This window comes from Osmerus mordax, chromosome 11 (genome assembly GCF_038355195.1).
Source record: "Osmerus mordax isolate fOsmMor3 chromosome 11, fOsmMor3.pri, whole genome shotgun sequence".
NCBI lineage: Eukaryota > Metazoa > Chordata > Actinopteri > Osmeriformes > Osmeridae > Osmerus > Osmerus mordax.
In genome coordinates, this window is record NC_090060.1 from 4,639,300 (window position 1) to 4,654,380 (window position 15,081).

General features: G+C 44.2%; 2 protein-coding genes across 12 annotated transcripts; one reads left to right on the forward strand and one right to left on the reverse strand.

The window, feature by feature from the left end:
• Positions 1-120: 120 nt before the first annotated feature.
• Positions 121-4,002, reverse strand: LOC136951399 (lebercilin-like protein). Its single transcript, XM_067245759.1, has 9 exons — positions 3,767-4,002; positions 3,199-3,485; positions 2,797-3,068; positions 2,247-2,489; positions 1,904-2,041; positions 1,594-1,663; positions 1,353-1,486; positions 1,085-1,178; positions 121-787 (listed from the first exon to the last, which is right to left on the reverse strand). Exons 2-9 carry the CDS (start codon positions 3,443-3,445, stop codon positions 192-194), a joined length of 1,794 nt encoding a protein of 597 aa, XP_067101860.1. The 5' UTR covers positions 3,446-3,485; positions 3,767-4,002; the 3' UTR covers positions 121-191.
• A 262-nt stretch (positions 4,003-4,264) lies between these two features.
• sh3bgr (SH3 domain binding glutamate-rich protein) lies at positions 4,265-14,380 on the forward strand. 11 transcript variants are annotated; one of them, XM_067245772.1, is made up of 12 exons: positions 4,265-4,420; positions 4,898-5,083; positions 5,185-5,265; positions 5,657-5,734; positions 6,930-7,256; positions 7,819-7,845; positions 7,934-7,960; positions 9,011-9,037; positions 10,294-10,320; positions 12,195-12,224; positions 12,560-12,619; positions 13,538-14,380. In XM_067245772.1, the coding sequence occupies exons 1-11, from the start codon at positions 4,376-4,378 to the stop codon at positions 12,578-12,580; spliced, it is 876 nt and encodes a 291-aa protein (XP_067101873.1). In that variant the 5' UTR covers positions 4,265-4,375; the 3' UTR covers positions 12,581-12,619; positions 13,538-14,380. The 11 variants fall into 11 exon arrangements, with proteins under 11 accessions (XP_067101873.1, XP_067101862.1, XP_067101863.1 ...); XM_067245761.1 differs by lacking the exons at positions 5,657-5,734; positions 6,930-7,256 and adding an exon at positions 10,842-10,865 and having other exon boundaries at positions 7,816-7,845; XM_067245762.1 differs by lacking the exons at positions 5,657-5,734; positions 6,930-7,256 and having other exon boundaries at positions 7,816-7,845.
• Positions 14,381-15,081: the final 701 nt, after the last annotated feature.

The window sequence follows — 15,081 nt, forward strand, 5'->3', positions numbered from 1 at the left end:
AAGTCATTTCTATGAAGACAGACTGTTACATAACCCAATTTACATAATTAAACACAGTCATTCATGACTGTACACCATTATGTGTTGTACAGAGTAGGCCCAGTCTATTCCATAGTGTGCTTAGTTATAGCTAATTTATTCAGCAATGAAGTTATCAAAATATATGAGCTCTTGTACATTCACCAAGTCAGTCATAGATGGTGTTGGTCTCTCTGCCATGTGAGATGAGGCTCACCCGTGTGGTAGGTGGACAGCCTGTCCAGGCCAGAACCTTGACCCCTGGATCTGCCCCTTTGCACCGGTAGCAAATCAGTGATCTGTCCTGGTCCAAAGAGCTCTTTCATCAGGCTGCTCTTCTTACTGTGGAGCCCCACCTCCTCCGTCTGGGGGCTGACCCGCCTCAGCCCAGTCCCAGTCGGCAGGGTGACGAAGGAGGGCTCGTATGCCCCGGACCCCAGTTTGTCAACCCTCGCCTGGCTCTTGATGACCTGCGGGGGGCTCCTCCTCAGACTGGGTGTGTGGGTGCTGTAGGCTGGCTTCCCACTGTGGAGGTTAAGGGTGGTCTCCTTGAACGTGTAGTGGCGCCTGATCCTCGAGGGGGACTTGAGGTCCTTGTTGGGGAGGTTTTCGGTTTGTAGAAAGTGCTCCAGGGTGAAATGGACTTGGTTGTCGCTTGGCTTGGGTTGCTCTCTCTCCAGATCCTGGGTGGAGGTTGCCTCTTCCACTGCAAGGTAGCCATCTTCACGTGGGCAACCATCTTCGCTAGAAAGGCCATCCTGAGGCTCATCTTCAGTGGAAACATTTGAGGAGTTACAATGAGGCACATGTGCTTTTATGGCATTCCATGACTGAAATAACTATAAATATTTGATAAATCAAATGTTTTCTGGGAATATTAGATGTTTACTATGTTGTCTGCATATCATCAAAAGACCAGTTTCACACCAGAAAAGAAACCCTATGGTTAGTTGCCAAAACATTACAATACTCTCTTGGATTTAGTTTGTAACAATATTTCCATTAATAGAGAGAACAAATGTTTGCATTTCAGAGGATGTTGATTTCAGAGTATGAGAATGCTGACCAGAACCCTCTTTATTGTCCTGAGGCCATTCATCCTCCCCTGACTTCTCTGCCACTTCCTCCTCGGGCACTGTGTGGTCAATGGCTAATGGTGTCTGAAACAAACAACCATATATCAGCTTCTTCAATTCAGTAAATCAGTACTTATCTGTGAGAACACTTTACGTTTGAGAATTCACCTTCCCATGAGCCTATCAACTAAATGGCTCTCACAAACTAATTCCCTGAACAATTTGAAAACAGCGTGTGATGGAAGCTGGGTTCCGTACCCAGTTGACCAAACTGGTGTGCTTCTCCAGCTGTGGGTCTGTGTTGGGATATTCTAACTCCAGTGGATAAGCAGGCGCCTCGATCGGGAGAGCAGACACGGCGTCGGTCTGAACCAACTTGGATTCTTTCAAACCTACAACAATAACAAACATACAGTGAAAACAGTCCAATCTGGGTCACAAGTGATGTAGATTACCATATTGTCACGGATTATAAATGAAGGTAATGACGACAGCATACATTTTCCGTTCAAGCCTTTTGGAAACCTGTGCGAGTAGATATTGTTGATCTCCAATTCTCTTTCCCTTTCCTATTTTTTAAAGGTAAAATAGGGGTACAACACCTTAAATGTTAATATTGGCTGTTTTATTCTCTCTGATAACACAACAATCCAAATATTGTAACACCATTGCAGTATTTGACTCCCTCTAGTGTCCTTCTGCTGTACTGCATGTTCAATAATTCCTACTCCCACTCACAACCAACACTACAGAAGCAAGGCCATCTATGCTGATGATCATTGAACAGCTGTATACTTGAACCAACCTACCTTTATCTTTTGGGTCAACTGACAGATCTGCTCTTTAAGATATTCAGACAGCTGTCGTGCCTCATTGGTCTTCCTCATTTCAGACGCAATTTGGCGATTGAACGAGGCATGGCTCAGCTCAAGATTCCTCTCCAAGTCCTGAACAACAAATCAATAAAACGTTCTCTGTATGATCAATTAATTCCAAATGAACCATAAATTGTGGACTGCCATTTTGTCACAGAATCAGCATCACGGCAGTATAATGAACAAGAGGGTTGTTGCAACAACAGCCGTTTTCCTCCACAGCGGGGCACAGTAGTGACCTCTCCATCGGACCGATCACGCGAGAGCCTGTCGGTACCTGCATCCTCCTGGTCTTCCCTTCCAGGTCTGCGGTGGCCAGGGCCAGCCTTTGGGTCAGCTCGTTCCTCTCCCCCAGGCTCTGGTCCTGGCTGAGCAGCCGCAGGCGCCGCAGGGCGTCCCCGGTGCGCAGCAGCTCGTCCTCCGTGGCCCTCAGGCGCCGGGCGAAGTTGTTGCGGCGCATGCGGGCCTTGCGGAGCAGCTCCTGCAGGGAGCGTGTCTCGCAGCTGTGGTTCTGGAGAACCTGGGGGTGGGGGAGGGGGAGGGGTTTAAAGTTGAATGTGTCCCACGCATAACTGTCAGAGAATGTGGAAAAGTGCGTTGCTTCGGATAACCAGTCTGCTAAATGAGTAAGTGTGCGTAACTTGATGTCATCTCTATTTTGTCCTTTAGGCCTAATTTCTCCTCATGTTCCAAATACCCTTTCTTCTTGTTATAGCGTGGTTTGGGAGTGTTCTGTCTGTATTTACCAGTGAATGTTCTCAACGTTCTCTCTGTTTGACCTGGTTTGCACTGAGTGAATAGAGTATAAGAACCTCAGAACGACGAACCTGTGGCAGGTCACTCTGAGCGTCCTGGAAGCGCTGCAGTGCGGCTGTGTGGCGACCCTGGAGCTGTCTCAGCAGTCTGTTCTCGGTGGCGGCCCCAGCAAGCTGCTGCTGCAGTGCCCACACCTGGTTGGTCAGCTCCTTGATGCGGTGCGTATGGGCTGACCTGATTCGCTGCTTTAGACCATCCTGAGGCTTGATTGGAGGAAACATCGGGGCTTTGCGGCTGGCTTTGTGAGTCCGCTTGAAGCAATGCTGTCCTCTCTTGTTTTGTGCTAAGGGAAAATAACATTCAGATATTCATGGTCTTTGGATACTACCTAATGATAGAGGTAGAAACATCATGAACCATCAACCTACGGTTCTCAAATGTTAAGCCAATACCCAAAAGTCAACATGTCATACTTTGAGGCTTTGATGTCTTTAAACCTTTCTTCTTGAGTGTTGAAGGGGTCACAGTCTTGTCTTCATAGTCTTCATATTCACACTGGGATAGAGAGCCCTCAGAGCCCTCCCTGCTGCTATACTCCTGGCTGGATCTTAAAGGGCTGCATCGGTCTGAGGTGGAGTTGTTGCATGAATCTCCATCCCCAGCACCCTCTTTACATTGAGCCTCCTCCTGCTGAACTTTGCTGAGGCGTCTCACAGACATGGCTAGTGCGACCTCAAAGGGGAATCTGCCCTCTGCCTTTCTACAAGAAAGCACATGCAAAACCAAAACTTGTTACTTTGGATGATTGAAGTTACATGAATGCAATTTACGTCCCGACGACATCAAAGTTGTCAGCACTATTGGTAGTACAGTAGGCTACAGTGTTAGCTACAGTAGCTAGGCTACAGTACCAGCAAGGTTTGGCGAAATTGATTGATACAGATAACCAGCGTATTAAAAGCGCAGTCTATATGCAATCGAAACGATTAATCACAAATAACCAAATAAATATAGCGACATACTTCTTCGTTTTGTACTCACTTGCATTCCGTTGATTTTTTGTACTCACTAACTGGTGTAATTTATGAACTTTTTCGTTACGCTGGAAAAGTATTTTGGTTGCCTTAGAGACAATCGATTTGTTCGTCATAAAATGGAACCTTGGGAAATGTTGTATCTGGGCTGCTCGATTACAAATGGCTTCGTTCTAATTACTATGATTGTCAAATCCATTATCTATCAATTCAAAAATACTTTTTGTATCTTTGTTGAGCTTGAACAATAAGATTAACAGTTTGTTCTCCAACAAATGCCAATAAGCTAAACGCTATTCAAACTACCCTCCATTATGGTTTCATTGGAGTGTCTGTTGGTCAGTGGCTATTTCTGTCCATATAAGCACTTTGCATGTAGCCGCAAACTATATTCATGGTCCCCATGTCGACAGACAGCTGAAGTTGCCAATCACCCTGCCAGTGCTGCACCCCTACAATCGGGGCCCAACCAATCCTGCAAGGATGGAGAGTTAGGGGACAAAAATAACCTTAGTGGTGACTGTGTGTGTAATGTGCTGGGTGCGCTCTAATATTAGGGCAGTCTGCTTGTGTCTTTAAAAACCTTTTTAGATTTAGTAGAATACTTTGTTGCAAAATGGTTATTAAAGTTTTCCTCGCATCTTCATCTGGATCGACAGCGGTAAGCTTTTATTTCGTGTAGGGCCTATCTACTTGCAAGGGGAAGTTTGCTGTTTTTCGCAGATCTTTTATTGAAGGCTAGCCCGCGCATGGTAGGCTACAATGTTTAGAGTAATATTATTTTAGTTAGTGTATAGGCCTACTTAAGTTATCTTTTATTGAGAGGGATAGGCTACTGAACTTTAAATATTTCTCGACCATTCTGTGCCGAGTAGCGCTACCCTAGTTTCCTTATATATCTCGTAAGTCGCTGAGATCACATTCCAAACCTGCAACAGTTGGAAAGGGTATAGCCTATCTTCATAGACCCTTGCAGATGATCTTGTTGACTATAAAACACCCTAAAAGAATAGGGGTTGCATTTAAATGGTTGAGAAAATGTTGTCAAACTAAGTTTGGCTCATGCACGCTCAAAGGTTATCACAATGTGTGTACGCAAAAAGTAAACGAGTCACGCTCATTCATGGCCATCTTTTAGATCAAGAAGAAGCAGCAGGATGTAGTAGGGTTCCTGGAAGCCCTCAAGGTGGAATATTCTCAGATGGACATTGCCTGCAATGAGGAGAACCGCATGTGGATGAGGGAGAACGTTCCTGAGGAGAAAAAGCCCAGCAATGGGATTCCACTGCCCCCTCAGATCTTCAATGAAGCCGGCTACTGTGGGGTGAGCCTTGGGAAATGTACCATTGGTTAAAAATGGTGGAGATCCTATGAATTCAATGAGATAAATGCAGCTAAGAATGCAAATTGCTATATTATCTACAGGATTATGAGACGTTCTTCGATGCCAAAGAAGACAACCAGGTGTATGCCTTCCTGGGCCTACCTCCTCCTCCAGGGTCCAAGGTTAGACTTCTCTTCATTTAAACAAAACAAAACATAAAACAGACTCACAACTATAAAAATGTATTCTTCCTTTCAAAACCATGTTTCCCTAACCTGTCTGGCAGTTTTTATCTAATCCTCTTCCGGTTGTGTTTGGATTGCTACAGTATTGTTAGTTTTGCTGCAGATCTCAGCCTTGTATTGTGCTCTGGGTCTTTTATGCTCAATTGACTTGAGTAGGTCAAACCATGGCTCATTGCACACTCCCTATATCATATTCCTGTTCTGGGTTAGTGAGAGGCTAATTGTGTGTAAGGGATATGATGTGACGAATAGGCTAGCTGAGGATAGCCCTGGTCTATAGCCTTTTCATACATGTTGAACTTAACTGTTTTCTTGGTACACTGGACAGGAAGCCCTACAGGCTGAAAAGGCTCTTATCGTTGAGAATGGGAATGATGCAGAGGAGCACCCTGATGATGACACACTCGTAAATTCTTCTTTTCCCTTCCCCCTCCTCTCACTCATTGTCTTTTTGACTATAACTCTTTTACCCCTATTTGACCATAATCATGCCCATCTTTTCCAGTTAACTCCCGTCACTCATTTGTCATGGTTCTGAGTAATCTGCACTTACATGGATAAATCAGAGTTTATATTTTGTGCATGTACGAGTGAGGGTTGGTAATGTAGCCATCTATAATTCTTCCTAATGTGCCATTTGGTTGAGAGCTAAAACCATATTTTCATGTTTCTTGTATAGTATGTGGAGTTACTGATACTCAGACAGGTGTGTCCCTTTCCATTTTGGCACAATAATGTAAGACTTAAAGTAATCATTTTGTCGTGTAAAATTTAACAGATGCATGCTGTTTTTCTTCAACATATTTTCTCCAAGGATCCTGCATATCAGTCAAGTTTCACCATCATGCTGTAAAAACATACTGTAACCACTTCAAATAGTTAATGAATATGTACACGTGTGTATGTATACTATAGTATACATAGTATGTATATATAGCTCTATAATGCTATTAGCCTTTGATTACTGCAATACACAGTATTTTTACTGCTTCCTGCTGCAACACTGAACTTAAAGTAATGACTACAAGAATTCAGATCAGTCGTTTCTTACAAATAGCCTTTTTAAAATACGGGTTAAGGTTAGATACGAGTTTTATATAAGAAATTACATTTTTGTTTTTGTCAGAACGTGATCTATATATATATATGAACTGGACCCTGTTTCAGCTGTTAACCAGAGAACAGGGACTTTAATTTATCATTCAGGTTGCAGAGTTTAAATAACTATGCTTTATTGGCATTGTTGACCAGACTGATTTAGACCAGTTCAGGCTCTTGGCAACGAGGCGTCGTGTGGCACCATTCTAAAGCATCCATCAATCCAATCTTGTCTCCATTCACAGTGTGTGTGTGTGTGTGTGCATATACATAAATACAGATGCTGCTACTCATCCCTTTCTTACCATATTGGGTTCATTTATTCATATCTCTCTGGTCCTCCTGATGTCTTTGAACATGAGTCTCCTGCAGTGGAGCTTCCCCACGCGTGGTGTTTGATGTGTGCCACTGACAGCTGCAGCATCATTATTGGACCACAATATAAATAAATAATAATAATCATGTTTTACTTCCTTCATGGCAAGTTGTTGTTTTCACTCCAGAAAAAAGAAATTCCGGCAGAGGAGTGTAACGGAGGAGTACATGGAGAGGAGGAGGTAACAGAAGATATACTATCAGAGGAGGGAGGTGAAGTGGAGGAGAGTGGAGGCGCTGAAGAGAAGGCTGCTGAGGAGGCAGAAGGCGAGGCGGCAGAAGACGAGACAGCAGAAGACGGGGCGGCAGAAGACGAGACGGCAGAAGACGAGACGGCAGAAGACGAGACGGCAGAAGACGAGGCGGCAGAAGACGAGGCGGCAGAAGACGAGGCGGCAGAAGACGAGGAGGCCGAGGAATCAGCCGAAGACACAGAGGAAGCGTCAGAAGACACTGTAAATGGCTACCCAGAATCCCATTCTCTTCTGTGTCTTCCCGTCTAGCTCCTCCTGAGTCCATTAATGTTGTCCTTATCCCCCTAAACCAAGGTTTTGTCCCTCTCCAGTACTCTTGTCAAACCTGAGCACCATAGTACTAACCCTCTCGTAACTGTTCCGTCTGACATTGTGTTTTTATTCATCCTGTATAGATGTATTTTCCCGTTGGACCGTAACCACTTCCTTGTTGTTCCTTGTGCACATGTTAACTGGTTTTGATTTGTTTCCTTTTCATTGACATGATCCCTATTTGCAGCATCTGTGTTTTCCTGGTGACATTGTGACTTCCACTGGTCTTGATGCCCTTTACATTGCACCTCATGTCCATCGCATTGACTGTCGGTGGTAGAAAAGTGTGTGTGTCAGTGTGTAGATAGAGGTCCTTGAACATCCGACATGTTGTGTCTGCTCGGCGGTTTGTTCATGTCGTTGCCGTTTGCACAGTCTGTCGAGTGGACTGGCATTCTGCTGTTTCTGATACAATCCTTTCTGCCCTTTTGTATTTATTTTTTATCAGAAGGCCCGTGTAGAGGAGGAAGAGGCTGAGGTAAAAGAAAAACTAGACCAGGATAACTTGTATTCCAAATCGCATTCATGGAATCTTGTTTCACTGTGTTCTCTCTCATGTTAAACAGGAAGAAGCAGAGGATGAAGAGGCAAAGGTAACATGGGACACTGTGTTCACAGAAGTCATGCCTAATATGAAGGACATAATTATAAATAACAACAACAACAATAGCGTCACTGGCCTCAACTGCATGGTGCACCACTAAGCAAGGCCTGGATAACAGACCTGACACATGGCTTCTCTTTACTTATTTCTAATGATGTTATTAGGTATATCTACTCAATCATTTCAGTATGTTAAGATGAATTTGAGCCTGTAAACTACACATCCATATGATGGGTCTAAATCTTCCTGGCCGTAGTCACTGTTTCAGTGTACTATGCGATCATGCCACCCATGCCCAGCTATGTCTGTCAGCCTCTCTAATAAGACATTATTACAACAAATACTAGGTGCTTAATAACACACCTACACTACTAACACTACCTACGCTTTGCTAAGTTTTCATAACTCACCCTCAGCTTAATTAATCAGTCGATGATGGCATTTATTGCAAAGTGAAAGCTATATTAAGAATCGTTACCAAAAAAAAGGTTTTCAAAGAGGTATCTATTGTCAAGGCTATGGAGGATATTTGATCTTAGAACGTCGGGGCTGATGTGAAAAGGTCACATATTACATTTTTTGAATGTCTCCTCTTACCAATGTTATGGTGGGGTCTGACTCAAAAGAGAATGCCTGTAATTAATAGAAAGTGAGACAGGCAAGTGACAAGAACAACATAGGAAAGGAAAACTAAGTGGGTCAAGTTAAAGAGAGCCAGGTGTAAAACAAAAGGTGTCTTCAAAGTTTTGAACCTTCCTGGACCCAGGACCTGTACTATAACTCTGATTCTAAACATATACATTCCATTATATACATTAAAATAATCTTTTGTAAAATTTTAACAAGCTTATCAGTACACATTTACATTCCCATAAATTACATATGTGCGAAGGATGTAAATGTAAAGTAACACACTATTTTGTTTTATTATTGCATCATAACTAAAGACAGTTAATCTCTTTCCTCTGTTTAGTTTCCATAACCTGGTGAGACTTAGCCCAGTCACTCCCAAGCTAATCTTTACTATCCGTTGTTTTAGGGAGAAGACGATCAGCCGGTCTCTGAGGTATAGATCTATTTCTGAATGGTGTTTCATGTTCGTTAGCTGTAGCAATTCAATATTGATAACTCATTCCATATTCATAGAATAGTCTCCATTTCTGTGCCGAGGGTTTCGGGTGTTCAGTTTTGACGTAGCTTTGTTTGCATCCCAGTGAGTGTGTTTTCTGTCCGACGTCCAGACAACTAACCTCTAAAATGTTCCTCTGTTGTAGATTCTCATAGCTGTAGAATGCCTTGACCGCTGACCCCTTCTTCATCTGTAGGTCACCTGACGTTCACACCTGACTTGATCACGTTTGCTTCCCCTCCCTCACTTCCTCGCAGGTCCCTTGTGGAAGGTTTTCTATTTTAACCAATGTATTTCCTTTGAATCTTTCAAACAAACTGTGTATGCATGCCTTTCATACAAAAGATCATAGGTGGTCTATATAGCAGAAAGCAGGCATTCAGGAGAACTTTACTATTTGATTGATTGCCAACATCTTACAGATTTAACTTCAAACACAACTAAAACTACTTATATAGAGATACTGTATCTACAGTAACTAATTATTTGGTGAAATAAGTGGAAGTGAAAATGAATAATGCCTTTTACCTATAGCTTGAAACCACTGGCATAGTTTAGTTTGTCTGTTTTAACAGTTCACCATAGGCTGGGTTGTTCCAGTAGAAATAGGCATGTTTGGTATTTAAAATTAATATAGTTTAACATATTTTTGCATGACGGTGGGTGGGATAAGTGTTTTTCGAGCTACAACAGTAGATTTCTTCCACACCCTACATACTTTTGTGCATTTCTTGGTTTGGTCTCCCTGTAGGAGGAAGAGGATGTGGTGTCGGAGGTAACTGGGAATCCACTGCCATGAATTTCATCAATTGTTCCCTTTAGTCACCAGCTGTGTGGATTTGCTTTTGATATTTGGACGGAGATCAGAAGAGGCTTTTTTTTGGGCGTTGATGGAAACCTGTGTCTTTCCTTCTGCTCTGCTGACCCCTGATCCGTAGACTGTTTTTCACCTCCCCCCTTTCAGACCTCCTCTCCATCCCTTCTTTTTCTTCCTCTATCCCCTCTTCTTTTAACGTCCTCTTCCTCGTTTCTCCCTAGTCTTGTAGCGGTTTCTCTCCAGCCTGATTTGACCCCCCCCCCCCCCCCCCCCCCCGCCGTAGATCCCATTTGAAACACCCGACTAGCGCATGCTTCTGATGCCCTCCAAACCCCACCATCCACACTTCTGACACTCAATCTGTTATCCTTTCTAGGAGGAAGAAGAGCTGCTGCAGCTTGAGGTAGATTGATGTGAATTTCTTTGAACTTCCCTCGCCTTCCTTCTCTCCTTTTCTCTTTTTCAATCTGTTTTTGCCTTTCTTGCTTCCACCATTTGCCACAGTTTTCTCTGATTTACTTCTTCAATTTTACCCTTCACTAGTTTTAGGTTGATTTTACAGACCTTATCTACTCCAAGGTTAGGCCTTCAGCATATGTTGCTACTCATGTAAAGAGAAATATCCCATTTCCACAGTTGGATACACAGCCTGCTGGGATTGTTAAGTCATCACAGCGATTAAAAGCACGAGCACTGGTTGGTCATACTGGAAAATATTTTTGACACTCTCAAGTGCTATCTTTCTCTCGTGCACAAACACACTCAGGCGCACACAAACGCACGCGCACACACACTTGAACATTCCAATCAGCCACTGCTTGCCCTGCTACTCTCACATGCTTCACCGCTATTCCTCAGCATTTCCTCTCTCCATTTCTCCCTTTCACCCTTTCCCTTGCACTTCTTGTTCTACCTTCCTTGCAGGAGCAAGAAGAGCCAGTCAGTGAGGTAGTTTCCTACTTCTCAAAGTCTCTCTCTTCCTCCGTGTGCTGCATGGGTTTGTTCTATCAATTTCTAAGTTACAACATGCACAGCATGACCAATGTTCACTGCGGAGCACTCGATCCAGTCTGCAGGTAGATCTCGTTCATGAACAGAAGGCTTCCTCCACCTCTCCTCGTGTCCTCCCTGTTAGCAACAGGCTGTTTCTCGTAAAAAGAGGGCCCATTTTAAACCTCAGGTTCCCTCCTTGACATTGAAACCCTCAAACTTGATATAACACCCATCCCTTAGGATGAAGAAGAGGCCCAAGCATCAGAGGTACCTGCTGTACTTCCAGCCTCACTGCATGGTGTGACCCCTGATGAGGAGTCAATGGATCTTAAGCATGCCATGACTGCGTTCAGATGCAGTGTGCAGACATGACGTTTTCTACCCTTCTTATTCCTGTGGTATGGCGTTTCATAGGGTCTTTTGTAATTTTGATAAGACCCTGTATGAACTGAAGTGGTTGAAATGTGTTCCGGTAGATTTAGTTGTGGTCTGTTTAGGTGGTGGCCTTAACTTCTTTCTGCTTGCATCGTGCCAAATCTTCCCAAAGGACTTGCCGCTCAATCGTTTTTATTATTTGGAGTGGCATCTGGGATGTATAGAAAGCCATGGTTATGGACATGGTCTTGTTTTGAACGGGGGAGTCTTGAGATTTTGGATAAGGTCTAGCACACAAAATGAGGGATAGTGTTAACAACACCTGTCACCCAGTGAGCTGTCTGGCCTCAAAATCGTTTTTGTAATGGTTGTTGCGACAAGTTTTCAGGAGCAACTACTCACCAAATCAACATGTACTTATTTATTAACAAGGCTGCAATACACGCGTTAAGTTATCTTACTCAACCTGCAGGGTATAGGCTGTAGACTTGATACAGCAGTAGCAATGTGCCATGCCAAGTAGATCCATGTTCCGTGGACATGGTCTTATGACATGGAGAAAGTATGCAGTACCTTGCACTTTCGTGCCACATGATACCATCCCAGAGGGGCCTTGTCTGAAAGACCTCCACAGCGCTGATCTAGTTAGCAAGGGGAAGATGGTTCGCTACACCGGCTATTTCCCTTGACCCCGTTGTAGGAGAGACGTGTATCTCCAGTGTGACGTGTCCAGCTCTGCTTGTTGCTCACCTCGATTCCCTGGATAGACCGCTAGTTTGAATGGTGTCGATTTTTGGACCCTTTAGCCTACCAGCGCTTCATCCGCTAACTGTTCCCTTCTCCCCCTGTGCTGCTGTGCCTCTGACTTTGCAAAACGCCTTCTTTCTATCTCTTTCCGCCGTTTCCAAGGAGGAAGAAGACGAGGCGGCGGAAGCAGAGGTAGTAGAAACTGCGACACAGTAAACACACTGTCTGTCACGTGTGGAACAGCTGCCTTTGCTACACCTGCCTGCAAAGACTCTTGTTCCGTTGGTGGGATTGAATCTGAACCCCTGCTGCCAGAATCACTGATGAATCTGTGTCTTGGTTCCTAATGATGGCTTTTTTTGACATGAATATCCACCAGTTTCACGCCGCAAGCTAGTTTTCTTATCCAAAAGCAATGAGGCAGGGCTCTGGTGGCGGTTTTCAGAGAGGGAGGGTGACCGATGGGTCCCTGTAAGATTAGTCCGCTTTGTGTTGACGTTGTACTTAATCTGTTTTCCTGTTTGCAGGAAGAGGGGGAAGAGGAGTAACCTGGAGAGAGACTAAGGATGCCATGTGTTGCTGCCCAGGTAAAGCACTGCTGATGATTTGTTGTAGTTTGTCTAATTTCCACCAGGGGGTGGTATAAGCTAATGTGTGGACCTTTGATATGTACCGAAAGCGAGCATAGCTAAATCAAGCCATTTTGCATTGGACTCTGAGTTGTGTGTGGCTAAATTAATTATAAACATTAAGTGTACACAGTATGATGTGTTTATTTGCCAGTGACCCCATGACCCTGGTGTCCAGTGTGCAATCCTCAAAACAGCCCTCATCAACAAGACGATTTATTATTTAGTGTCTCAGGTGCACCAAGGTATTAACCTGTCTAGGATCCTTGCCCCAGTCTGTGGCCTAAATCCAGCTAACCTCACAGGGCCCCTGTGGTGGGGTGGCAAGGCCAACTGTGAAGCCGCCACTGTGTTTTCATCAGTATCCTGCCAGAGAAAGGCAAGGGCTCCTTTGGTCTATATAAGCAGCGCTGTTGTGAACCTCCCCCTTCTAAACAGCTTGAGCGAGCACAGAACGCCTGAGGGATCCAACAGTCATTCACAATAATGATATCTCTTGAATTTGCCTTGTCTCGTCCTGCGGCAGCGATAAAGGAAATAATAATCATCATAGTCTTCAAAGCCACACTCCGCTTCTCCCCGCCCGTGTCAACGGGTTGGCTCGGCTCGCCGCAGGAGATTTTGGGGTTAAGGAGATGGGAGAGTAGGGGTTTGGCTTCCCCCTTACCACCAACCCCCCCAACCCCCGCCAGCCCTTCAAACTCCTGTCACGCCACGTTAGCCAAAGCTACTAAGCGCGAGCTGCAGATGAGCCACCAGAGAGAGCGGGGCACCGAGGGTGGCGTGGGCGACACGGGCACCGCGCCGGTGGGAAGCTGAGCGCTCAGCGGCCCTAGGGAGACGGGCTGCTGTGACCTCTCTGTCTTGTCTTCTCAGCTTGGCCCTCCCAGACCCTGCGACTGCCCCGTCCCTCTACCCGTCAGCGCCCGGAACGCACACTCACCGCCCGCTGGAGATCTAATGCTGAACGGCCCACCCACACGACACACATCCCTCTCCCCCGTCCCTCCTCTTCAGGACTGCAATGTTGGCCGCCTTTTTATATTTAGCATTCGGCGGTTAGGACATTAGAGAACAATGTTTACTACTGTTCATGACATGTATAGCACTGGTTGTTTTCGAAATACAGTAGCTTCCATTCAAAAAAAGCGAGCGTAATCTTTAGTTGTAGCAATTATTTGTTTGAAACTCTCTCTGTTTCTTATTGTACATAAAGGCATTGTGTGACAGATTTCAGACATACATCTATATGTTTTCAAATTGGAAATGGCCATTTTATACCAGTTTGTACAGGATGAGAAGTCTTTAGGAATTGGTCTGATCTGTCAGTATTTCAGTGAACAGATCATTGCGATTTTCTCACTAAAGGCACGTAATGAAGTGAAACAAGTCAACTTCCTTGACTCAGCGGCCTATCTGACGGACTTTTTCTTTCTGACTGAAACCTACATATCAATGCATCTGACACAATGTAAATGTTCTATCTACATGTATGAATGCAACATACTTGCTCCATACCATGATCTCCATGCAACATGCCATCCATTATATACCTAATGACTGTTAGCTTCTGTGTACTGCTACGACTACTACTACAACTACTAATACACTGTCCACGGACCTATGCACTTTGTTGAATGTAGAAGGAAACGAATGACTCATAATACCCGTCGATGTATAAAGAATATGCCAATAAAGTAGAGTGGTTTGAACAACCGATGAAGATGTATTGTGTTCCATTTTCTGCTTTTCTATTGTGTTTATTTATAGATGCATGGGCAATGTAAGGGCTGGGTAGTGCAAGTTGAAGTCAACAGGATGGAGATCGTAACGCTGGTATCCCTGGAGATAGAAACATGTTAAGGTAAAGGGGAAGCCATATGGCTGTTTGATAAAGGGATGTTTCCTGTTAAACAAAGACATCAAGGAGACTAAGAACACAATACATCTACACACATACGGCAAAATGGATAGCAAAGTCAAATAGTTTGAGAGGCGATATTTGGGAGATTTCTGTGCCTTGCAAAGCTATAGGTTCGGTTAGACACCCAAGTTAAACACAGCAATCGAATTGGAAGAGCTGGAACTTAAATGTGAGTTTATTTATTCTCAATCTTGGTCCACACTTGATGATGGACTCTCGATTCAGAGGTCTAAAATACCTCTGATCCTTATCTGCAAACACACACGTCATCCTTGTCTGCTCACATTCATTCTTCTCCAGAGAGGTCAACAAAGTCCCCTGTGTAATGTTGGGAGTTTCTGTGGTATTGTTCTTAGTGTGTGCGAGGTATTTTCTACAACGGATGCCTTTCTTTGGAGGGAAAGAGCAAAGTTCCCTTTAGTCTGGTAATTTTTAACAGACTGGTCGATAAAGCTCCAAACCAAACATGAGGAGATACCAGCATCGTCCAGACCGT

Coding starts and splice junctions, on each gene's coding strand:
- LOC136951399 (XM_067245759.1), bottom strand. CDS start 3,445: ATGTCTGTGAGACGCCTCAGCAAAGTTCAGCAGGAGGAGGCTCAATGT. Junction 3,069..3,198: donor AAAGACATCAAAGCCTCAAA/GTATGACATGTT, acceptor ATTTTCCCTTAG/CACAAAACAAGAGAGGACAG. Junction 2,490..2,796: donor CTCAGAGTGACCTGCCACAG/GTTCGTCGTTCT, acceptor CCCCACCCCCAG/GTTCTCCAGAACCACAGCTG.
- sh3bgr (XM_067245772.1), top strand. CDS start 4,376: ATGGTTATTAAAGTTTTCCTCGCATCTTCATCTGGATCGACAGCG. Junction 5,084..5,184: donor ATGAAGCCGGCTACTGTGGG/GTGAGCCTTGGG, acceptor TATTATCTACAG/GATTATGAGACGTTCTTCGA. Junction 5,735..6,929: donor ACCCTGATGATGACACACTC/GTAAATTCTTCT, acceptor TTTTCACTCCAG/AAAAAAGAAATTCCGGCAGA.